This window comes from Hyla sarda, chromosome 5 (assembly GCF_029499605.1).
Source record: "Hyla sarda isolate aHylSar1 chromosome 5, aHylSar1.hap1, whole genome shotgun sequence".
Taxonomy (NCBI): domain Eukaryota; kingdom Metazoa; phylum Chordata; class Amphibia; order Anura; family Hylidae; genus Hyla; species Hyla sarda.
Genome location: NC_079193.1, coordinates 53,991,581 through 54,018,226, shown reverse-complemented (window position 1 = coordinate 54,018,226; position 26,646 = coordinate 53,991,581). Strand labels below are relative to the sequence as shown.

Sequence of the window (26,646 nt, the reverse complement as noted above, 5' to 3'; positions counted from 1 at the left end):
ATTTTTTTCTCCAGATCCCTGCTTATCCAGGCACAGCTGCAGTTTAACCATAGAGTCATGGCATTTCTTATCTCGCTGTTACACCAGTTCCAGGAGCGGAGTGTTTTTAGTAACTAATAGGATCACAGATTTAGAAGATGGGAATGTCATAAGCTGGAAATGATGATGACACTCGGAGGATTTAAGCTGTCTACACAGCACATTTGTTCCACAATTTACAAAATTACATTTTTCTCTTTTTAATTATATTAACACAAACACACAGAGCAAAGCCGAGATAAATCTTATCATGTGTCATCGCTGAAAACTTTTACTACCGAGAGTTAATGTAACAGACTGATCACCCATTCGCTGGGAAATCGGGAAATCTCCCTTTTGTGTCGTATATGGGCTTTGAAAAAAATATCAGTAAGCTTTCTTTCAAAAATTATATTTAATAAAAGTATCACAAGCCAGGTTGAGACCACAAGTCGATATGATGTGTTCATTACATGGCTTATATCCAATCTAAAACTGTTTTTTTAAATTATTTCAATCTCAATTTGCAAATTATTAATGTTAGATAAGAAAAGAACAAAATGGCTGCTTATTATTATTGGTTGTTGGCCCCAACTGTACAAGAACATGATTGGTCAGTCTTTGCTCGATTCCGCAACTGGCACTCTGTAGACTTGTTCATGAGTTATTTACACTTCATTTTACGTTGTTATAGCAGCTTTCAATCTACAAAAATCCCAGTTTAAAGGGATACTCTGCTGCCCCAGAGTTTGGAATCTTACGTTCCAAATGCTTGGATCAGGCGGCGGGGGGTTGTGATGTCACTGCCACGCCCCTCGTCATGTCACACCACAACCCCTCAATGCAAGTCTATGGGAGGGGGCGTGGCATTGAGGGGGAGTAGTGTAACATCACAAGGGGCATAGCTGTGATGTCACAACCCCAAGCGCCTGCACCCAGCGTTCTAAACGAACACCGGAATGTGCACAGAGATCGCGGGGGTACCAGAGGCGGAACCCCCTTGATCAGACATTTTATCTCCTATCCTTTGGATAAAGGCATAAGATGTCTGGGGGTGGAGTACCCCTTTAAAGGTCTTGTCTCAATGCAACACACTTGTATGCTGAAAACTCCTATAACCAACAGACACTGGCAAATTTTGATAAATACAGACATGGACACATTTTTTGGTACCTTCAGTTAAAGACAGAAAAAAATAAAAAAATAAAAAAACAATGCTCCCAGAAATAACTTGATACTGACAAAAGTATTGATGAATAACAATTTTACTGAACATTAACTGATGAAAATAAGAAATGTTTTTGAATTGTGGTTCAACAGAATAAATTTATAAAAACAAAATTATTAAACTGTCCCAGACAAAGGACATTCTCCCAGAAACGTTATGGCTTGTCCTTTGGACAGAAGAGACAAAACTTGAGCATTTTGGCAGGTCACATCTAGAGATGAGCGAACTTACAGTAAATTCGATTCGTCACGAACTTCTCGGCTCGACAGTTGATGACTTATCCTGCATAAATTAGTTCAGCCTTCAGGTGCTCCGGTGGGCTGGAAAAGGTGGATACATTCCTAAAAAAGAGTCTCCTAGGAATGTATCCACCTTTTCCAGCCCATGGGAGCACCTGAAAGCTGAACTAATTTACGCAGGAAAAGTCATCAACTGCCGAGCCGAGAAGTTCGTGACGAATCAAATTTACTGTAAGTTCGCTCATCTCTAGTCACATCAGCTCTATGGGGAGATTTCTCAAAACCTGTGTAGAGGAAAACTTGACAAGTTGCCCATAGCAACCAATCAGATTTCTTCTTTCATTTTTGAAAAAGGCTTCTGAAAAATAAAAGAAGTAAGCTGATTGGTTGCTATAGGCAACTGGTCAACTTTTCCTCTGGACAGGGTTTCATAAATCTCCGCCTATGTTCACAGATACAAAATGAAGAACACAAAAGAAAAAAAAAGTACCAGCTGTAAAGCATGGAAGAGGCTCAGTAATATTTTGGTGGGTGATTTGCGCTATTTGCCTTTAATCGGAAAAGGGTAGAATAAAATCTCAAGACTATCCAGGAATTCTGGAGGGAAATGTGCTGCCCAGTGTCAGGAAGCTTAATTGCAGGTCATAGGTCCTCCAACAGGATAATGACCCAAAATACACAGTTAAAAACCCCCAAGAATGGCTAAGAGCAGAATATTGGACATTTGTGAAGTGGCCTCTATGGGCCCTGATCTGAATCCTATAGAACATCTGTGGGAGGAGCTGGAAGATACCTGCAGTCTGGAGAAGACACCTTCACACCTGAGACAGCTGGAGCAGGATCTTATGAGGAGTGGGCCAAGATACCTGCAGTCTGGAGAAGACACCTTCACACCTGAGACAGCTGGAGCAGGATCTTATGAGGAGTGGGCCAAGATACCTGCAGTCTGGAGAAGACACCTTCACACCTGAGACAGCTGGAGCAGGATCTTATGAGGAGTGGGCCAAGATACCTGCAGTCTGGAGAAGACACCTTCAAACCTGAGACAGCTGGAGCAGGATCTTATGAGGAGTGGGCCAAGATAACTGCAGTCTGGAGAAGACACCTTCACACCTGAGACAGCTGGAGCAGGATCTTATGAGGAGTGGGCCAAGATATCTCCAGTCTGGAGAAGACACCTTCACACCTGAGACAGCTGGAGCAGGATCTTATGAGGAGTGGGCCAAGATACTTGCAGTCTGGAGAAGACACCTTCACACCTGAGACAGCTGGAGCAGGACCTTATGAGGAGTGGGCCAAGATACCTGCTGTCTGGAGAAGACATCTTCACACCTGAGACAGCTGGAGCAAGATCTTATGAGGAGTGGACCAAGATACTTGCTGTCTGGAGAAGACACCTTTACACCTGAGACAGCTGGAGCAGTATATTATGAGGAGTGGGCCAAGATACCTGCAGTCTAGAGAAGACATCTTCACACCTGAGACAGCTGGAGCAGGATATTATGAGGAGTGGCCAAGATACCTGCAGTCTGGAGAAGACACCTTCACACCTGAGACAGCTGGAGCAGTATCTTATGAGGAGTGGGCCAAGATACCTCTAGTCTGGAGAAGACACCTTCACACCTGACACAGTTGGAGCAGGATCTTATGAGGAGTGGGCCAAGATATCTGCAGTCTGGAGAAGACACATTCACACCTGAGACAGCTGGAGCAGGATCTTATGAGGAGTGGGCCAAGATACCTGCAGTCTAGAGATGACATCTTCACACCTAAGACAGCTGGAGCACGATCTTATGAGGAGTGAGCCAAGATACCTGCAGTCTGGAGAAGACACCTTCACACCTGAGACAGCTGGAACAGGATCTTATGAGGAGTGGACCAAGATACCTGCAGTCTGGAGAAGACACCTTCACACCTGAGACAGCTGGAGCAGTATCTTATGAGGAGTGGGCCAAGATACCTGCAGTTTGCAGAAGACACCTTCACACCTGAGACAGCTGGAGCAGGATCTTATGAGGAGTGGGCCAAAATACCTGCAGTCTGGAGAAGACACCTTGATACCTGAGAAAGCCGGAGCAGGATCTTATGAGGAGTGGGCCAAGATACCTGCAGTCTGGAGAAGACACATTCACACCTGAGACAGCTGGAACAGGATCTTATGAGGAGTGAGCCAAGATACCTGCAGTCAGGAGAAGACACCTTCACACCTGAGACAGCTGGAGCAGTATATTGTGAGGAGTGGACCAAGATACCTGCAGTCTGGAGAAGACACCTTCACACTTGAGACAGCTGGAGCAGGATCTTATGAGGAGTGAGCCAAGATACCTGCAGTTTGCAGAAGACACCTTCACACCTGAGACAGCTGGAGCAGGATCTTATGAGGAGTGGGCCAAGATACCTGCTCTCTGGAGAAGACACCTTCACACCTGAGACAGCTGGAGCAGGATCTTATGAGGAGTGGGCCAAGATACCTGCAGTCTGGAGAAGACACCTTCACACCTGAGACAGCTGGAGCAGGATCTTATGAGGAGTGGACCAAGATACCTGCAGTTTGCAGAAGACACCTTCACACCTGAGACAGCAGGAGCAGGATCTTATGAGGAGTGGGACCAGATACCTGCAGTCTGGAAAAGACACCTTCACACCTGAGACAGCTGGAGCAGGATCTTCTGAGGAGTGGGACCATATACCTGCAGTCTAGAGAAGACACCTTCACACCTGAGACAGCTGGAGCAGGATCTTATGAGGAGTGGGCCAAAATACCTGCAGTTTAGAGAAGACATCTACACACCTGAGACAGCTGGAGCAGGATCTTATGAGGAGTGGACCAAGATACCTGCAGTCTGGAGAAGACACCTTCACACCTGAGACAGCTGGAGCAGGATCTTATGAGGAGTGAGCCAAGATACCTGCAGTCTAGAGAAGACACCTTCACACCTGACACAGTTGGAGCAGTATCTTATGAGGAGTGGGCCAAGATACATGCTGTCTAGAGAAGACTCCTTCACACCTGAGACAGCTGGAGCAGGATCTTCTGAGGAGTGGACCAAGATACCTGCAGTCTAGAGAAGACACCTTCACACTTGAGACAGCTGGAGCAGTATATTATGAGGAGTGGACCAAGATACCTGCAGTCTGGAGAAGACACCTTCACACCTGAGACAGCTGGAGCAGGATCTTATGAGGAGTTGGCCAAGATACCTGCAGTCTGGAGAAGACACCTTCACACCTGAGACAGCTGGAGCAGTATCTTATGAGGAGTGGGCCAAGATACCTGCAGTCTGGAGAAGACACCTTCACACCTGAGACAGCTGGAGCAGGATCTTATGAGGAGTGAGCCAAGATACCTGCAGTCTGGAGAAGACACCTTCACACCTGAGACAGCTGGAGCAGTATCTTATGAGGAGTGGGACCAGATACCTGCAGTCTGGAGAAGAAACCTTTATACCTGAGACAGCTGGAGCAGGATCTTATGAGGAGTGAGCCAAGATACCTGCAGTCAGGAGAAGACACCTTCACACCTGAGACAGCTGGAGCAGGATCTTATGAGGAGTGGGCCAAGATACCTGCAGTCTGGAGAAGACACCTTCACACCTGAGACAGCTGGAGCAGTATCTTATGAGGAGTGGGCCAAGATACCTGCAGTCTGGAGAAGACAGCTTCACACCTGAGACAGCTGGAGCAGGATCTTATGAGGAGTGAGCCAAGATACCAGAAGTCTGGAGAAGACACCTTCACACCTGAGACAGCTGGAGCAGTATCTTATGAGGAGTGGGACCAGATACCTGCAGTCTGGAGAAGACACCTTCACATCTGAGACAGCTGGAGCAGTATCTTATGAGGAGTGGGCCAAGATACCTGCAGTCTGGAGAAGACACCTTCACACGTGAGACAGCTGGAGCAGTATCTTATGAGGAGTGGGACCATATACCTGCAGTCTAGAGAAGACACCTTTACACCTGAGACAGCTGGAGCAGTATCTTATGAGGAGTGGGCCAAATGGCACATGAAGCTCTGTTGTATATTTTCCATTGGGCCCCATAAGCTACAGGTTACGCCTCTGATATGGATGATCAGTGTATATACTATATACACACATCAATATATACATTACTGTTTTTTGCTTGGACAACTAAAATACTACGTACTCTCTGGTATTAAACAAAACAAGAGAACAGTGGCAGACAGATCGCTGAGAGTTCTCGGCACCTTCAATTGTATTTCTAAAAGACAATACCCCTGGAAAAGGTGCTTGTAGGCGCAGGCTGTAATTTGTCTTGTTCTTTATACTGTAGCAGTGGTTTTTAAGTGATAATTCTGTAGCAACCATTGTACTTTAGTCACTGAGTGTATAAAAGAGTGTATATAGAGCAGCACTGTACAGTACGTGGATATCTGGAGGTGAGGCATTTATAGCCATTACTGGAGGTTTCCGCTCAATGTAAAGAATGTTCTATCACAACTCCAGGAGTTACATGTAAGTTGTGAACAAAACAATGGCCCAGAATTACTCATTCAGTGTGCCTCCAGCTGTTGCAAAACTACAACTCTCAGCATGCCCGGACAGCATGCCCGGACACGGAATTTGGAATTTCCACGGCAGGAACATCTGTCATGGAAATTTTGCCAAACAATTTCGCAGCGCAGCAGAATCCTGTTGCATATAATGGGACTCTGCTGCGGCAGAATCTCCGTGCAGATTTCCAATGCAGAATTCCGCAGGGAAATTCCAAGGTGTGAACATAGCCTCAGAATGTGCCAGAAATCTGTGATATTTTTACATTGTCTAGTCCAGGTTTAGGCCATTCTGGTGATTTTTGACGTACAGAGTACTGCAATACCACACACACACAATACAGCTGTGCTACACACATACAGGCCCTCATTTACTATTGCAAACCCGACATGTTTTGTCGGGTTGTGCACCAGATTTTGCGCCAGACTTTGCGCCAGAATTTAAAAAACCCTGACTAACTCTCCATTTTGCTAAGAAAACCTGAAATAGTTGCGTGACCACTGGGAAAATGGGGCGTGGTCTCTGAAAAGGGGCGTGTTCCCGACATTTTTACAAAAACCCAACATACTTACTAAGGTTTCCACATAAAATGTGGTGGATTTGAGCCGAGGAAAACCAGACAGATCAGAGCATGTGTAAAAAAAGCAAATTGTAGGGAAAGTGGAAAATGTGGGGAAACCTTAGTAAATACCGTGGAAAATAGAAACCTACACAACACTCTTAGTAAATGAGGGCCATAGGGTTGCACTATACAGCATACAAATTTAGTGCTGGTATAAGACACACTTATACACTGGCTACACACATATATACATATACAGAACACACACATACCTACACATCACACACACATACCTACACATCACACACACATACCTACATGTTACACACACATATCTACATGTTACACACACACATATAAATGATCTACACATTACACACACATATACAAATTATCTACACATTACACACACACATACAAATTATCTACATATTACACACATATACAAATTATCTACACATTACACACACACATACAAATTATCTACACATTACACACATATACAAATTATCTACACATTACACACATATACAAATTATCTACACATTACACACACACACACATACAAATTATCTACACATTACACACACATATACAAATTATCTACACATTACACACACACATACAAATTATCTACACATTACACACACACACATACAAATTATCTACACATTACACACATATACAAATTATCTACACATTACACACACACATACAAATTATCTACACATTACACACACATACAAATGATCTACACATTACACACACACATACAAATTATCTACACATTACACACACATACAAATTATCTACACATTGCACACATATAGAAATTATCTACACATTACACACATACATACAAATTATCTACACATTACACACACATATACAAATTATCTACACATTACACACACACACATACAAATTATCTACACATTACACACATATACAAATTATCTACACATTACACACACATACCTACACATCACATATACATTCACAATGCACACACAGAACCTTTAGATCCACTAATTCATTGCCCAACTTTATATCTCTACCTGACTGTACCAAAAGCAAGTGCCCCCCCCCCCCCCCCGCCCCTTCTTAGCTACTGTTAGCCCCTGCATGGAGTTATCATTATGCACAAATTGTAAATTTTGCTCTGCCATATTTGTAGCTCTATCAATTTACAAGGCCAAAAAATTGGTCACCTTAAAGGGGTACTCCCGTGGAAAACGTTTAAAAAAAATTCCACTGGTGCCAGAAAGTTAAACAGATTTGTAAATTACTTCTATTAAAAATCTTAATCTTTCCTGTGCTTATTAGCTGCTGAATACTACTGAGGAAATGGTTTTCTTTTTGGAACACAGAGCTCTCTGCTGACATCATGACCACAGTGCTCTCTGCTGACATCTCTGTCCATTTTAGGAACTGTCCAGAGTAGGAGAAAATCCCCATAGCAAACATATGCTGCTCTGGACAGTTCCTAAAATGGACAGAGGTGTCAGCAGAGAGCACTGTGGTCATGATGTCAGCAGAGAGCTCTGTGTTCCAAAAAGAAAAGCATTTCCTATGTAGTATACAGACCCTAATAAGTACTGGAAAGATTAAGATTTTTTAATAGAAGTAATTTACAAATCTGTTTAACTTTCTGGCACCAGTTGATTTAAAAAAAATAAAAAGTTTTCCACTAGAGTACCCCTTTAATGCTTTATTTCAGGAAACCTTTCGGCACATATGTGTTGTACGTAATACAGCACCCATTATTTGCTATGAGGCCATACTGTTCTGATAAAGGGAATTTAACACAAAGCAGTAGGGCTGGTAATGCTGATTTTTTTTGCTTTAATTTATGAAGGGGCAAGCGATGCCTAATTCAGCCTGCCCCCTGACTGATAAGCGGCTGGCCCTTTAAAAAATCAGGCTCCAGCAAGTCTGCTCTCCACCTCCTCTTGCTGCTGACCTTAGAGGGGGAAGGGGTTAATCCTTGGGAGCCAAGCCAATCAGGGATAGCAGTATTCCCATGTTTTTTTTGTGCCCCCCCCCCCCTTCTGCATTTATATAGTGCGCTCCCTGTGGTGTGCGCCATTCCCCCCTGGGATCCAGAGGTCTTGTCCCACCCTCTCTTTTTGTTTGTCTTTTATTTTCTTGTCCTGTTTTTTCTGCTGTTTTTTTATTTAGTCTCCGCCAGTGTTTTGTGAAGTCACAGCGGCGGTCAGAGGTCGCGAAAGGTGGTCAGTCTGGTGTCTGAACCTGTGCACCCGAGGCGGTATGGCAGTACCGACCAGATTGAACGAGTGTCAAGTGCCTTAATCTTAAATATATTTTGTTATTTTTATAAAGAATAAAATAAAAAATGCTGTGGCCAACCCCCACCCATTTAATAGTTCTATTGTTGTCTGGCCTCTTTATTTCAAGGGGATGGTCTATGGTAAAGCTTGGTATAGAGGTAGTTCAGTCTCATGCTATTTTACTTTACAGACTTTCAGTTATGTATACTATGTATACATATACACTAACACTAAAAGTTTAACACTTTAAGCGCATGTAAGCTGAACGTAAGTTATGTGTCTACATCTTCAGTGAAAGGAAAATCAATATAGTTTGGAGAAATTCAGGACACAGAGAAGAAAGTTTAGTAAAAATGAATATGAAATAACTCATGAATATGAATAACTGATTGTGGCCATGAAAATAAGCATTTTAGGGGGGTCACATGCAGTATTTCTGTAAGTCATGTGGATTTTAAAGCAGATTTCATATCCCCCCCAACCCCCCCCCCACCCCACCCCCCGCCCCCATGCCCATTACAACCATAACTAACAGAAAATGATACTGAGGAAAATGGTAAAAGGAGAAGGGGAAAAAAAATGCAAATTGAGGATTTCACACTTTAACCTCTTCAGATATGTACGGGGTGACACGTGGGCAAGAAACATTGGGCCAGGTCCCAACATTTTCCGAAAAGGAGCTGATACATAACCAATCTGCAAGAAGGAAAAAGCACTGTAAACTAGGGGGAAGAAAATGACAAACAATTTGGGAAGAAGTAAAACGAGAGTTCTGTGAACTGCACATTCACTAGTTGTAATCTGATTGGTGCCACTTTTTACCTATTGCCCCTTGTTTGGCATCAGAGCAGGTTCTGTAGATAGTGGAGGAAGTCTTTTTGTAACGTCAAATCCAGTTTGATAAAGTTTATCAAACTTTATCAAACTGGATGTGATGTTTCCTCAAAGAGGAGGGGTTTAAGGTATATGTATCTTAGAGAATGACCCCCAAACACACTATACCAAGCTGCTGAAGAAAGGACCTAAGGAGGTCCTGAAACGCGTCCAGCTACTTATAACCCCAGAGACCACCACTACCTACAATATTGAGACCTGCCAATCAACCCGTGACAACACGCGCTACCTCAAACACGAGGATGCCGCCGGGATCTTCTTCTGCTGCATCCTGGAGAAGCGCTGCAGTACACACAACCGGAGCCCGCTGCCGCTCGCGCTGCCAAGACGGCCAAGTCTCTAGCATGCAGCCTGCCAGGAGACACCGGAACGTGGACTACAATTGACACGCATCTCAAGGTACCATCCACCTACCTGCACAACTGTTACCTAATATTGTAGTACAACTAATAACATTGCATCTTTCCACACTCCCCAATCAGGGAGTCATAGACTTGTCACCATACCTGGACATTACTGGCTTACTGAACTTAGTCGCATGATAAAAGTGAGCAATCTAAAACATCCAGGTTGTATTTATTATAGTGTGTGGCCACTGTCACGATGCCGGCTGGCAGGTAGTGGATCCTCTGTGCCAGAGAGGGATGGCGAGGACCGCGCTAGTGGACCGGTTCTAAGCCACTACAGGTTTTCACCAGAGCCCGCCGCAAAGCGGGATGGTCTTGCTGCGGCGGTAGTGACCAGGTCGTATCCACTAGCAACGGCTCACCTCTCTGGCTGCTGAAGATAGGCGAGGTACAAGGGAGTAGGCAGAAGCAAAGTCGGACGTAGCAGAAGGTCGGGGGCAGGCGGCAAGATTCGTAGTCAGGGGAGATAGCAGAAGTTCTGGTACACAGGCTTTAAACACACAAAACGCTTTCACTAGGCACAAGGGCAACAAGATCCGGCAAGGGAGAGCAAGGGAGGAGACTAGATATAGCCAGGGAACAGGTGGGAGCCAATTAAGCTAATTGGGCCAGGCACCAATCATTGGTGCACTGGCCCTTTAAGTCTCAGGGAGCTGGCGCGCGCGCGCCCTAGAGAGCGGAGCCGCGCGCGCCAGCACATGACAGCAGGAGACGGGAACGGGTAAGTGACCTGGGATGCGATTCGCGAGCGGGCGCGTTCCGCTGTGCGAATCGCATCCCCAACGGCCATGACAGGGCAGCGCTCCCGGTCAGCGGGACCGACCGGGGCGCTGCGGAGAGAGAGACGCCGTACGCGCTCCGGGGAGGAGCGGGGACCCGGAGCGCTAGGCGTAACAGTACCCCCCCCCTTAGGTCTCCCCTTCTCTTTGTCCGGTAACTGCCTCCCCTGGGATGAGGACACCGGGAAAGGATGGAGGGATTCCTCAACGGCAGGCAGAGTAGCAGGAGTAGGAATGGGGAGGGAGGGCAGAGGGCGAGACTTGGCACGGGGCAGTGTGACACCAGGACGAGGGCCATGAGGGGACACAGAGGCTTGCCTGATGGGACTGGGAGGGGGGGAGAGGCATTTCTTGTGGCAGGCAGAGTCCTTAATGACCTTAGGGGGACCGGATACAGGAGGAACCACAGGGTCACGGCAGGGAGTACTGGGGACCGGTTGAAGGCAGTCCTTGGAACAAGAGGGACCCCAACTCTTGATCTCCCCAGTGGACCAATCCAGGGTTGGGGAATGGTGTTGAAGCCAGGGTAGTCCAAGGAGAACTTCAGAAGTGCAATTAGGAAGGACAAAAAATACAATTTCCTCGTGATGAGGTCCGATGCACATTAGGAGGGGCTCCGTGCGATAACGCACGGTGCAGTCCAATCTGGCTCCGTTGACCGCGGAAATGTGGAGTGGCTTGACAAGACGGGTCACCGGAATGCGGAATTTATTCACTAAGGACTCCCGAATAAAATTCCCAGAAGCTCCAGAGTCCAGGCAGGCCACGGCTGAGAGGGGAGAGCTGGCTGATGTAGAAATCCGAACAGGCACCGTGAGACGTGGAGAAGTCGACTTAGCATCAAGAGACGCCACACCCACGAGAGCTGGGTGCGAGCGTGCGTTTCCCAGACGTGGAGGACGGATTGGGCACTCCACCAAAAAATGTTCAGTACTGGCACAGTACAGACAAAGATTCTCTTCCTTACGGCGATTCCTCTCTTCCAGGGTCAGGCGAGACCGATCCACTTGCATGGCCTCCTCGGCGGGAGGCCTAGGCGCAGATTGCAGTGGAGACTGTGGGAGAGGTGTCCAGAGATCTAAGTCTTTTTCCTGGCGGAGCTCTTGATGCCTCTCAGAAAAACGCATGTCAATGCGAGTGGCTAGATGAATGAGTTCATGCAGGTTAGCAGGAGTCTCTCGTGCGGCCAGAACATCTTTAATGTTGCTGGATAGGCCTTTTTTAAAGGTCGCGCAGAGAGCCTCATTATTCCAGGAAAGTTCAGAAGCAAGGGTACTGAATTGTATGGCGTACTCGCCAACGGAGGAATTACCCTGGACCAGGTTCAGCAGGGCAGTCTCAGCAGAAGAGGCTCGGGCAGGTTCCTCAAAGACACTTCGAATTTCCGAGAAGAAGGAGTGTACAGAGGCGGTGACGGGGTCATTGCGGTCCCAGAGCGGTGTGGCCCATGACAGGGCTTTTCCAGAGAGAAGGCTGACTACGAAAGCCACCTTAGACCTTTCAGTGGGAAACTGGTCCGACATCATCTCCAAGTGCAGGGAACATTGCGAAAGAAAGCCACGGCAAAACTTAGAGTCCCCATTAAATTTGTCCGGCAAGGACAGGCGGAGGCTAGGAGTGGCCACTCGCTGCGGAGGGGGTGCAGGAGCTGGCGGAGGAGATGATTGCTGCTGAAGTTGCGACTGAAGTTGGCGCACAATGGTGGACATTTCCGACAGCTGGTGGGATAGATGGGCGATCTGTCGGGATTGCTGGGCGATCACCGTGGTGATATCCGAGATATAAGGCAGAGGGACCTCAGCGGGATCCATGGCCGGATCTACTGTCACGATGCCGGCTGGCAGGTAGTGGATCCTCTGTGCCAGAGAGGGATGGCGAGGACCGCGCTAGTGGACCGGTTCTAAGCCACTACAGGTTTTCACCAGAGCCCGCCGCAAAGCGGGATGGTCTTGCTGCGGCGGTAGTGACCAGGTCGTATCCACTAGCAACGGCTCACCTCTCTGGCTGCTGAAGATAGGCGAGGTACAAGGGAGTAGGCAGAAGCAAAGTCGGACGTAGCAGAAGGTCGGGGGCAGGCGGCAAGATTCGTAGTCAGGGGAGATAGCAGAAGTTCTGGTACACAGGCTTTAAACACACAAAACGCTTTCACTAGGCACAAGGGCAACAAGATCCGGCAAGGGAGAGCAAGGGAGGAGACTAGATATAGCCAGGGAACAGGTGGGAGCCAATTAAGCTAATTGGGCCAGGCACCAATCATTGGTGCACTGGCCCTTTAAGTCTCAGGGAGCTGGCGCGCGCGCGCCCTAGAGAGCGGAGCCGCGCGCGCCAGCACATGACAGCAGGAGACGGGAACGGGTAAGTGACCTGGGATGCGATTCGCGAGCGGGCGCGTCCCGCTGTGCGAATCGCATCCCCAACGGCCATGACAGGGCAGCGCTCCCGGTCAGCGGGACCGACCGGGGCGCTGCGGAGAGAGAGACGCCGTACGCGCTCCGGGGAGGAGCGGGGACCCGGAGCGCTAGGCGTAACAGCCACATTTTATTACCGTATTTTATTTTATTAGCCCTTTTTTGCCATTATATATTTTATATATATTTTTATTTTATATTTCTATCTTGTGTCCCTGTTGACTCACAAGGGCCCTGTGAGTCACAGCACATGACGCTGATTGATATATTATTTTTTAAACATTAATAAATACTATTTGGTATAATATTCATGACCCCGAGCCCCAATGTCTTCTTTTAATCCATCAATGATTTTGTGCATGTCTACTTATACTGAAATGTAAGCATATAAACTATTTTATACATGGAAAACCTTCTTTATAGCCTCTACATTCCTTGGTTTATGATAGAATGACTTCCAAAAAATATATCAGGTAGACTTCACTGCTACTTGTTTTTCATCTGTTAGATTCTTAAGAAAATCAATATTGATGGGAATATTCCCATGTGGGGTGAGTTAGTAAGGGGACTCCATGAAAAATCAGTAATAGTAGTGTTCATTTAATTTCAAGAGGAAATACAACATTAAGAGCCTGGCTGGCAGATTTATTGATTATACCTTGGCAATGACCAACAAGCATTCCGAGGATTCCCAAAGGGCATCGTTATTAGTACGGTGTAAGTGTGTCACTAAACATGAGCAGCAGAGCAGGGAACAAGCCTCCGCACAATGTCCGGCCCTGAACAACAGCAGCTCGACAGTATGAGGGGTAAATAAAATAATAAATTAAGTAATTGCTTACGGAAATAAATGTACAGAAAGAAAATATTTTCATGCAAAATTATAAATAAGAAAATAGTTTGAACATTGGGGGAGATTTATGAAATCCTGCATAGAAGAAGAGTGGTGCAGTTGCCCATAGCAACCAATCAGATCGCTTCTTTCATTTTTCACAGTTCTATTTAAAAATGAAAGAAACAATCTGATTGGTTACTATGGGCAACTGCACCGCTCTTCTTCTACACAGGTTTTGATACATCTCCCCCATTGTGTACATTCACCGGCTTTTCGCTGTTCTGTGCTGCCTCGGCTGAGGAATACCTGTCGTTTTGTTTGTTGGGCTAGGTTCACACTAAGAATGTTCCAGACAGAAAAATTCCGAATAGAGATTCAGAGTGAGGCCTGCGCCGACTGAATGAGCCATGGCTAGGACTGCACTACATCTGTTTCTATGTACAAGTTTCTAAAAAAAAAAAAAGGCTGAGGGAGGAGTTTCCTAGTCAAACCTTCTCTCCTCAGAGGACTGGACCCAAAGACAGTGTAGTCTGGCTCTCAATAGAATAAAGAGAGGACATTAATCAGCTCTGCTCCTATTTGTTAGATTATTCAATCAGTTAGGCTGGCTCATGGCAGGAAAACACCTAGTCAGAATTTACCTGCTAGGAGTAGTTAGTCATGTTCAGGTTTAGGCCATCCTGTTTCAGCTGCAATCTGCTACAAGTAAGAACTACCTACTATTCTTGTAGCAAGAATCATCTAAACTGAGATATATCGGGGTCACGTGCACAGTGAATATAGCACTGTGTGGAGTTTTGGGGAATTTCACCCAAAAGGTTGCTTCTAGTCTACATTGTGAGGGCATCAATCTTAAAGTATTCTTTTTTCCGGCTCCAAGATAGACAATCTTCTAGCCAGAAGTGGAAAACCAGCTGAGCAAGGACCTTTCTGAAAAACACTAATCCCTTTGTGGATTCCAGTCCACAAGGGGATAGTGTTAGGGCACTAGCCCTAACCACAAAGGGGTAGGGGTATGGCTAGTGCTGAGTGGCTACGCATGTTACTGCTAGTTACTGTGCGGCCCACACCTCGTGCTGGAAACCATGAGTAAAGTTTCAAGTATCTGCCTCACAGTAAACCAACCCGAGTAAGTCCTTCCCAGTAGAGTCTGGCATAAATGGACTACATCTTTATCTGCCACCGCATCACTTTAAAACACAAATAAAAAGCCAATGGAGACTTTCAGTCAGTATATGTACTATAAAAGATACTATTATAGTGACTAACTTTAAACCATCTGCTCAAAAGTTGTAACTTTGCAATCCTGTGCCAAAGGGACTGTAATATCTGAAATTGTTACAGAACCATCTAGTAAAGTCGCAAGTTATTTTCAAATGACTCCAGTGTTTGGATCTCCTCATTTCTGCACTTAACATCTTGGGTACAACCCCAGATACTACCAGTGTACTGTAGCAGCCAATCTGAGCACTTCTAAATTGGGATCTGTAACCGAAACATATTTGACAGACTGAAAATGTATTTTGCTCATGTCTATTAAGGAGCTGATCACAGTGTGTCCCACTTCTGGAATCCCTTGTGTTATATCTTACTGCAGTGCCACCACAAGAGAAATAAAGCATTCCACAATGCCTGATAACATCAATGTACCTGTAATGGGTTTGTCTGATTTTGGTGACAACCGCTCCAGCCTCTCCTCCTCAACTGCAGCTTTGCCCGTTGCCATAATGATACTTGGGCCAATCAGGTGGCATGGCCAACTGACCAATTGTGTTCGGCCTTAGCACCCATGACCTCTATAACTAGTCAATTTATACTACTCTCAGACTCCTTGTTCTTGCTTGAGATGAAGGATCTTTACCTTGTCCGTGGCTCTGGTTTGCTGTGTATATATTTTGGGCCTGGTATTTTTGACTGCTCTATTGAATTCTGATTTTGTACCGCATCGTTCTCTCTGTTACTGATCTGGTTTGTTTAACCATGATTATACTATGTTATTTGTTTGTGCATTCTCTGTTAGAATTCCTATTGCTGTTCAATCGTTTGTTAACCCTTTTGTTCCTTGACCTTTTCCGTGACTTCCATACTGTGTTGTTTGTTACCTTGACTTTGTTACACTTTGCACATTAGAAGCATAGAGACCGGCACCGTGAATGGGGAAACCTATTAGGGACTTGTGCACCCGAAAAGGCAGGTGTGAGTCAGTTCAGTGCCACACGTATCCCTGCCCAGCATTATAGTGGCAATAATATAATACAAAAAAATTTTATATTGCGGATCCATGTCCAACATGACAGTACCAATAATATAATGCACAAACATTAAAGGGGTATTCTGGGCAAAAATATTTTATTCCCTACCATAGACATGAATGGAGGAGGCTTGGTGTGACGTCACGTCCCCAGTCCCGGAAACCCGGAGGTTTCCGAAACTGGAGACGCAGCTCCCGCATAGAATGCGGGTGCTGCAGGGAGATCACGGGGGGTCCCAGCGGCGGGTCCCAGCGGCGGGCCACCCGCAATCAGACATCTTATCCCCTATCCCAAAGGAATGTTTCTGTCCGGAATACCCCTTTAAACATTGCAGATCCTTGCCCAGCATAACAGTACCAATGATATAATATACAAACATTTTAAAAGATACTCTGAGAGATACTCTATGTAATACATAGAAATTTCTGGATAGGGGATTCCCTCTGTTATCTCAGAGTTCCTATAGGCGGTGCCTTTAAAGAGAATTAGTATTTTGTTAATTTAAACATTTGAAAGTAGACTCTTGAATCTCGGTAGAACCTTCATAATGTACAATAAAAAAGAAAACAAATCATAGAATGTGAGAATGTGCCCGTGGGCTCCTGTGATGATGACTTAATTGAACCTTTTTACAGCAATTTAACACTGTTATGCTGGTTTCTCAATGGCAGGTGGAAAATCTCAATACATACATCCTGGGTATTTTACACAGGCTCTGTATGCTCAGTCCTGATAAACAAGAACACAACAGAATTGTATATAGCCAATGCTCAGTTCACACTACTGTCAGAAGCTTCATTCAGAGCCTCAGAGTCTGTCGCATTATTTTTCCTATCAAAATGACAGACACTCTAACGGTGTCCAAATGGACCACATTATAAAAGTCAATAGATTCCTACAGGCATGACTATGCATCATAAGACGGATCTGACACTGCCACCATGGTTTCTGTTGTAACAGCAGTGTGAACAGATCCTAATGCTGTTTTACAGGAAGGTAGGTCTACATGTGAAAATGACGTCACTTCACTCTGTTTCGTAATCCAGGACTTTCTCTAAAGGGGTGTAAATTGTCTTCCAGAGAAGTCACCTTAGCTCCTGAGCTGGTCTATTTATATTGCCCTTAGACTATATGTTCTTGCCTACGATAAAAGATCTTTTCTGCCTGTGGCTCTAGCATATAATTTTGGCCTGTTTTCCTGACTGCTCTATTGAATTCTGATTTTGTACCCCACTGCTCTCTTCCTTACTGACCTGGTTTGTTTAAGCCTGAATATACATTTGTTTGTGCATTCTCTATTAGTACTTCTATTGCTGTTCAATCATTTGTTAACCCTTTTGCACTGATCTTTTTCATGATTTCCATACTGTGCTGTTTGTTACCTTGACTTTGCTAAACCCTGTACATAAGTAGCGTAGGGACCAGCACATGGTTGGGGCCACCCTGATAGGGAAGTGGGCACCCCAAAAGACAGGGACAGTACCAATGTATAATGCAAAGATGCAAATACCTCCAGAGAGAGGGATACTCTGCTCTGTGTAATGCAAGAAAATATTTGACTAGGGGATTTCCTCTGTTATCTCAGAGTTCTTATAGGCAATGCCTTTAAAGAATTAGTATTTTGTTAATCTAAACATTTGTATGTAGACTCTTCAATGTATGTAGAATCTTCATAATGTACACTAAAAAGAATACAAATCACATAAAGAATGTGAGAATGTGCCCATGGGCTCCTGTGATGATGACTTAATTGAACCTTTTTACAGCAATTTAACACTGTTATGCTGCTTTCTCAATAGTAAGTGGAAATTTGCTGGTTTTGAATGTCTGTAATATGCACTTTTTGGCTTTTAGGCTTGCAATGGACTTCTTCTACTATATTGTGTGCATATTTCGAAAAGAACCTGAAAGGCTTTATGATTTGCTTCCTCTCGGTTCCAGAATCTTTGCTCAGCTTTCCGCATTTGCTGAATGTTGAACTATTCCACTAATTCTGTTTGATTTTTGACAATTGAAGCTGAAGCCCTGAAATAAATATTTTCCTATTGACTTTTAATAATTTTATTTGTTCCTGTCATATTTCACAGCCCATTTCTGCTCTGAAATCCCAGCACTGAGGATTCTTAATTTAAAAAGCTTTCCCCCAATTTTTTTTTATTTGGACGGTAAACCAAAAATCGGCATACAAAATAGAAGTCCAATTTAATAGAAGTAAAACGTATCTCAGCATCTCAAATAATTGTATTCTGGGCATGTACCATATTTTTTTCCTATAGATTTAATTATTTGTCTGTAAAGTTGTGCTTTTCTATTTTCATTTCTTACCTGAAGTTTTTTAAAATGTTGCTGTAAAACCTGCATTTGGTAATTTCGTAAACCTTTTACCATTCCCAAGCTGTACTCTAGCTAATATACTGCTGGTAAATGACATTTCATTGGGTAGGCATGTGCTGTGTACTGTATATTGCTGGCCCGCTCAGGGGCCTTTTGAATCCTATTTGTAGATCCAGTTAAATCCAATTTGTAGATCTGTAGTTTGTTGAATCTCAATGTAGAGTAAATGTAGTAGAAATTAAACATACTATATTTAATTGATTATCAACAAAAGTTCACACAGACCCCTCGGTCTTAATCTATTTCCTATCACCATAATAGATTATGTCTCTGTTCTCACTATTGTATAGCACAGTATAGATTACTACCTATTATATACCAGAGGAAAAAGCAAAGCATTACCACTGCCAATTAAAATAATATATTTTATTAAATCACAATTAAAACATTACAAAAAGATTTGTGCAAAATGTGCCAGTATTCAGATATAATTCATAAAGTTCCTTAACGAAACGTACGTCGGGGTTGGCTGTACCGGTGTCATTATGGGTGAGTGTCTATTGACATAGAGAGATGTAATGCATGTGGGGCTATTTGACTTATGGAGGCCACGGGGGAATTTTTTAGGGGTACAAGGTACTAATGGTGTAGTGGAGTGTTGGTGAATATCACCCTCATCCCCTATACATTGCACACTCCCCTTTAACAAATAAGATAGTGAGTTTACACACATATATATATATATATATATATATATATATATATATATATATACAAGAACAACCGGGAGCAGCAGTTATTGGATTGTATCTGAATACTGGCACATTTTGCACAAATCTTTTTGTAATGTTTTAATTGTGATTTAATAAAAAATATTATTTTAATTGGCAGTGGCAATGCTTTGTTTTTTCCTCTGGTATATAATACTATATGTAATGTAACATTATTTATATACAGTATATATATATATATATATATATATATATATATATATATATATATATATATATATATTTATGAGGCAGAACTGAAATAATGAATAGAATTCCAGCATTTATTAATTCTTTGGGGGTGGGGGTGGTTTAGAGGCATCTCTTTTCAAGAGTTTACCACTATAGAGTATCAATGATATGTTTTTTTTATTACTTTATTCTATGGATCAGTATGAGTACGGCAATGGTAAATATAAGTTTTCATTCTCTATCTACAGTATCTTTCTATCTCATATCTATCTATCTATCTCATATCTATCTCATATATATCTATCTATCTCATAACTATCTATCATCTCATATCTATCTATCTATCTCATTATCTATCTATCTATCTCATATCTATCTATCTATCTATCTATCTATCTCATATCTATCTATCTATCTATCTATCTATCTCATATCTATCTATCTCATGTCTATCTATCTCATAACTATCTATCTATCTATCTATCTATCTCATATCTATCTATCTATCTATCTCATAACTATCTATCTCATGTCTAACTATCTCATAGCTATCTATCTATCTCATATCTATCTATCTCATATCTATCTGTCTATCTATCTCAGAGGCGGCTCTCTAAGTAGGCGATTTAGGCGGCCGCCTAAGGCCTCACGCTAAAAGGGGCCTCGCGGCTGCCTAAATGGTGTAATTAGAGACCTGCGGGCCCCCCTGCCACTATAGTATACAATGGCTGCAGATCGTGCCCGGGCCTGAAGGGGAGGCTTGTCGCAGGCCTGGCGCTAGTCTCAAAAGCCCCCCCCCCGGCGCTAGTCTCAATCCCCCCTCGGTGCTAGTCTCAACCCCCCGGCGCAAGTCTCAACCCCCCCCCGGCGCTAGTCTCAACCCCCCCCCCACCGGCGCTGGTCTCAACCCCCCATTCCCTCCCCCCTAGCTTCTACCACCCGCTGCCGAGATGTAAACCCCCTCCCTCCCTCCTCCTCTCAGCGTACACAGCGCACACAGCGCAGGCGCAGCGCAGGCACTACAGGCACGTTCCCTTGTGGAGATGTATGTATCATGGGGGGATCTGGAGGTGGCGGGTGTATATATGATGTGTTTATGTAGGATGTATATGTATGTATGTATTATGCATGTGTGGGAGGGGGGGCGGAGGCGGCATGTGTATGTATGATGTGTGTATATAATGTATGTATGATGTATGAATGATGTGTGTGTATATGTATGATAGATGGGTGTAAGATGTGTAAATTTATCATACATACATCATACACACAAATATCATACATACACCAGACTCATACACATCATACATAAATGCATATACTGTTCATCAATGTGGGGGGGCAGGAGGTGATTGGGTATGGGTTGGACTTTGGGGTCTGGAGAGTTTGGCAGGCTAGCCTAGAGCAGAATTCACGGGGTCTGGGGAGGGGGCAGAGGAGCCTGGAGAGGACTTAGTGGTCTAGGGAGGGGGAAGAGGAGCATGTAGGAGGACTTATGGGTCTGGGGGGGGGGTTGGAACAGAGGAGCCAGAAGGAGGACAGAGGGGTCTGGAGGAGGACAGAGGGGTCTGGAGGAGGACAGGTGTGATTCAGATAAACTGAGAAGAAACAGTGTGTAACAGTATTAGTATTATTATTATGAAGGGATTATTATATTTGGAAGGTAGTGTGTGGCATATGTGAGTTATATTCAGAGGGTACAGCGTATATAGCATGGTTATTTTTGAGGGTTTATATTCAGGGGTACAGTGGGTGGCAGTATTACATTCATGGGCACAGTGTGGCACTATTATATTCAAAGAGTACAGTGTGTGGCAGGATTGTATTTAAAGGGTACAGTATGTGGCAGTATTATATTCAGAGAGCACAGTGTGTGGCAGTATTATATTCAGAGAGTACAGTGTGTGGCAGTATTATATTCAGGGGGTATAGTAGGAGACAGTATTGTATTCAGGGGTACAGTGGGTGGCAGTATTATATTTAGGGGGACAGTAGGTGGCAGTATTCTATTCAGGGGGTACAGTGGGTGGCAGTATTATATTCAGGGGGTACAGTGTGTGGCAGTATTATATTCAGGGGGTACAGTGGGTGGCAGTATTATATTCAGGGGGTACAGTGGGTGGCAGTATTATATTCAGGGGGTACAGTGTGTGGCAGTATTATATTCAGGGGGTACAGTAGGAGGCGGTATTATATTCAGGGGGTACAGTGGGTGGCAGTATTATATTCAGGGGGTACAGTGTGTGGCAGTATTATATTCAGGGGGTACAGTGTGTGGCAGTATTATATTCAGGGGGTACAGTGGGTGGCAGTATTATATTCAGGGGGTACAGTGGGTGGCAGTATTATATGCAGGAGGTACAGTGGATGGTAATTTTATGTTCAGGGGATACAGTGGTTGGCAGTATTATATTCAGGGGTACAGTATTTAGCAGAATAATAATGATTATTTTCTTCATACAGAGGATGAGGATCTACTGACAAAGTGAGAACCTATGATGTCCGGGTGTCAGACTCTGCAGAGAAGATGGAGCTGGAAGAAGTCCTGACATCTGAACCAGATGAAGAAAAAAAAAGGACAACAGAGAAGACATCACTCAAGTCACTGATATCACTGTGTATTCTCCTGACTGTCCCATCAGAGCTGGAGTCACTTGTTAGTTCTGCAGTGATGATAGGTGACAATGTACCCTAATCTGAGGCTCTCCAGCTGTTGCTAAGCTACAATTCCCATAATGCCTGAGGCTCTCCAGACATGATGGGAGTTACAGCTTTATAACAGCTGGAGAGCAATTGGAACCAAGGTGATTGGTGGGGGTCCCAGCAGTAGGACCCCCACCAAAATTTTGTTTTCTAAATTTAAAGGGGATGTGGGGTGCCACTATAAGGTCAGGAATACACAGTTGTCTTCCTGATTCTATAGTGTTCTTTGAATACCCTGTTGACAACTTTATTTCAGTTTTAGGAAGACACCAACAAGAATAACTGAGTAGTCAGACACAATTTTTTTTTATCTATACCCAATGTTTGTGTATAGATATTTTGTAGAATAATTGAATTAGAAAAATAAGATTTCAAGAGCTGTGAATAACGAGGCTATGATATATATATTAAAGTTTGCCTTAAAATATGCAATTTATATAGTTAATTTTAATATCACCTGCTTACATTTTTATTTATTTATTTTTTTATCGTGCTTGGGGGGCCTCAGATTTATTTTCGCCTAAGGCCTCAAAAAGTCTAGAGCTGCCTCTGATCTATCTCATATCTATCTATCTATCTATCTATCTCATATCTATCTATCTATCTATCTATCTATCTATCTATCTCATATCTATCTATCTATTTATCTCATATCTATCTAGCTCATATCTATCTGTCTATCTCATATCTATCTATCTATGTCATATCTATCTATCTCATATCTATCATCTATCTATCTATCTATCTATCTATCTCATATCTATCTAGCTCATATCTATCTATCTATGTCATATCTATCTCATATCTATCTTTCTCATATCTATCTATCTATCTCATATCTATCTATCTATCTATCTATCTATCTATCTATCTATCTCATATCTATCTAGTATCTATCTATCTCATGTCTATCTATCTATCTCATATCTATCTAGTATCTAGCTATCTATCTTATATCTATCTATGTCATATCTATCTCATATCTATCTATCTCATATCTATCTATCTATCTATCTATCTATCTATCTCATATATATCTATCTATCTCATATGTATGTATCTATCTATCTATCTCTCATATCTATCTATCTATCTATCTATCTATCTCATATCTATCTATCTATCTATCTCATATCTATCTAGTATCTATCTATCTATTCTTACAAGAATATATTTTTTAACCCCTTAATGTCATGGCCTGTTTTGACCTTAATGTCAAATCCCTTCAAATCAGACTTGTGTCTCCTAATGTGATAATAAGACAGGCAAAATCTTATTATTTATAGGAAAACTTCACCCAAGATATGACTAAAATGTGCTCTGATTGCCTGGGACTGCTCATGCAAAGTATGCACAAGAGCAGGGACTCCTGTCAAAGACAAGACTCCCTGCTCCACTCTAGTGCCTAGCTAATTTAGTGGAAGCTGTAATGCATACACCAAGCTGATCAGTATATAGGAGCATGATTGAAATGAATCCAGAAATTAATGGCAAAAAGTTTCAATACTGCTAATATACGTATCCTTTGTGAGATTCGATCTTAATTGGATTTGTGACAAACCGATTTGATCATCTCTAAATACTACGATTATGTAGGGGGTTCAGGGTTTTAATTCATAAAAATGGAGCCCACAGAATCGGAGCCAGTGTTCCCCAAACAGGGCGCCTCCAGATGTTGCAGAACTACAACCAGCAGCATGCCTGGACAGCTAAAGGCTGTCTGGGCATGCTGGGAGTTATAGTTTTGCAACAGCTGGAGGCACCCTGGTTGGGAAACTCCAATCTAAGCCATTATAAAAAAAAAAGTGGACATTAATTTTAGAAGTTAATCGCAGGGCTTTAGTATGACAGGTCAATTGAGAAACTAGTCTACTAAGTTTGAAGCAGCTTTTGGTGTCACTTTAGGGCCCCTGACACCTGGTTTAATTATTTTTCTGTGATGTAGAAGATAATTGCACATATTATAGGCTGATGTATCGAGCTGCCAATATTTGTGCTGCGGTGCACAGTAAAAGAGTCATAGAGGACGCTTTTGTCCCATGTACGGTGCTAATCATGTTTATCTGCTGTCTGTTCTATTGATCACAGTCACAACCTTTAATACATCCCATTATAATATTGACCTGAGAGACTTCTTAGTAATCCCATAATGACTTACCTAACATAACAAAACACTACAACATTTCCGAAACACATATCTCCTGAACAAATGTATGGAACAGTTCCAAGCTTTATACATATATATATACAGTGGCCCCCCGACCTACGATGGCCCCGACATATGATCATTTCAACATACAATGGTCTCTCAGAGGCCAGCGCATGTTGAAGGCAGCATCAACATACAATGCTTTTGTATGTCGGGGCCATCGCATAAATGGTTATCCGGCAGCGCTGACTGCTTCAGCTGCCACCGGATAGCCGTTTACGGTGCCCCGTGTGGTCCGCTGACGATCACTTACCTGTCCTCGGGGCTCCGGCGCGTCCTCTTCGGGATCCTCTGCATCGTCAGCGCTCTCCATCGTCATCACGTCGCTGCGCACGCCGTCCCGTCATCCAATAGGAGCGGCGTGCGTAGCGACGTGATGGCGGCGAAGGAGAGCGAGGATGCCGGGGAAGCAGAGGCCTCGCAGACTTCCACGCAAAGAATGAACATGTCTTTCTTTGCGCGGAACAATTTCAGCGGCGGAATTGTCCGCTGCTGAAATTCCGCAGTGTGAACGGGTCTCGCGGAAGACCCATTCACACAGATGCTAATGTTCACTGGGCGGAATTTTACTTGTGGAATTCAGCACACGGAATTCCGCGGGTATTCCGCAGTGTGAACATACCCTAAGGGCGCTATTAGATGGCCTGACGTGCTATTAACAAGTGGCACGTTTGTAGGTCAGTGAGGCTTTATTGAGTCTATGACAAGGACTGACTATGGTCCCGGGAGGGCCACACAAACAACTGCTGCCCTTTGCTGCCCTCATTTATCCGTAGCTGTAGGGTTGATGAGCGATGATTTTGCATATGGCAAGACTACGCAATAAGCTGACCAACAAGTATTTGCTCATTCATTGGATTTTCTCTGGCCATATTACACAGGGCAGTGTCAATCTATTTGGACAATTATCACCCCATGTAATGGGGGCTTAAGACCCTGTTCACTTCAGGCTTTTGGAGTAAGTCACCAATCTATACATCAAGATAGCGACAAAAATATATGCTGCCATATAGAGTGGCCTACTTGTAGCGGGCCTTCACATACATACACTCTTTGGGAGAATTTATAAGCATAGTCTGTGTACCACTAGGGTTGCCACCTTTCTTGCTAAAAAATACCGGTCATGGTAATTTGCATAATTTATTATATATGCGTGACATCACTGGATACACATATGTGAGGGAAATTTTGTCCTATTCTGACCCCTATAACTTGTTTATTTCTCCTCATACGGGCCTGTATGAGGGCTCATGAGGGCTGCTATTAGTACCATTTTTGTTTTGATGTGACTTTTTGATCACTTTTTGATTTTTTTTAAATTCAATTTAGGAGTTGCAGTTAGCTACTAACTACAACTCCCAGTATGTCCTGATACAGCCTGTGGCTCAGCAGCTGCCAAACTAAAACTACAACTCCTGGCATGTTGGACTATATAGTATTATTTACAGGGTGGGGCATTTATATGGATACACCTTAATAAAATGGGAATGGTTGGTGATATTAACTTCCTGTTTGTGGCACATTAGTATATGTGAGGGGGGGGGAAACTTTTCAAGATGGGTGGTGACCATGGCGGCCATTGTGAAGTCGGCCATTTTGAATCCAACTTTTGTTTTTTCAATAGGAAGAGGGTCATGTGACACATCAAACTTATTGGGAATTTCACAAGAAAAACAATGATGTACTTGGTTTTAACGTAACTTTATTCTTTCATGAGTTATTTACAAGTTTCTGACCACTTAAAAAATGTGTTCAATGTGCTACCCATTGTGTTGGATTGTCAATGCAACCCTCTTCTCCCACTCTTCACACACTGATAGCAACACCGCAGGAGAAATGACAGCATGCTGGGAGTTGTAGTTTTGCAACAGCCGGAGGTGCACAGGTTGGGAAACACTGGTTTAAAAGGGTACTCCGGCCCTGAGACATCTTATCCCCTATCCAAAGGATAGGGGATAAGATGTCTCACCGCTGGGGACCCCCGCAATCTTGTATTCGCCACCCACCTG

At 43.6% G+C, this 26,646-nt stretch overlaps 1 protein-coding gene across 2 annotated transcripts in view; it reads right to left on the bottom strand.

Moving 5' to 3' along the window:
• The window catches only part of ADARB2 (adenosine deaminase RNA specific B2 (inactive)), a 718,056-nt gene that overhangs the window by 445,585 nt on the left and 245,825 nt on the right, over window positions 1-26,646 (bottom strand). The window contains exon 1 of one of the 2 annotated variants that reach the window (XM_056519508.1): window positions 15,828-15,904. The exons of the other annotated variant lie outside the window; for it this stretch is intronic. Within the exon in view, the coding sequence (XP_056375483.1) occupies window positions 15,828-15,903 (76 nt within the window). The 5' untranslated portion in view covers window position 15,904. Of the gene's footprint in view, window positions 1-15,827; window positions 15,905-26,646 lie in introns of those variants that run through there. 2 annotated transcript variants of the gene reach the window in all.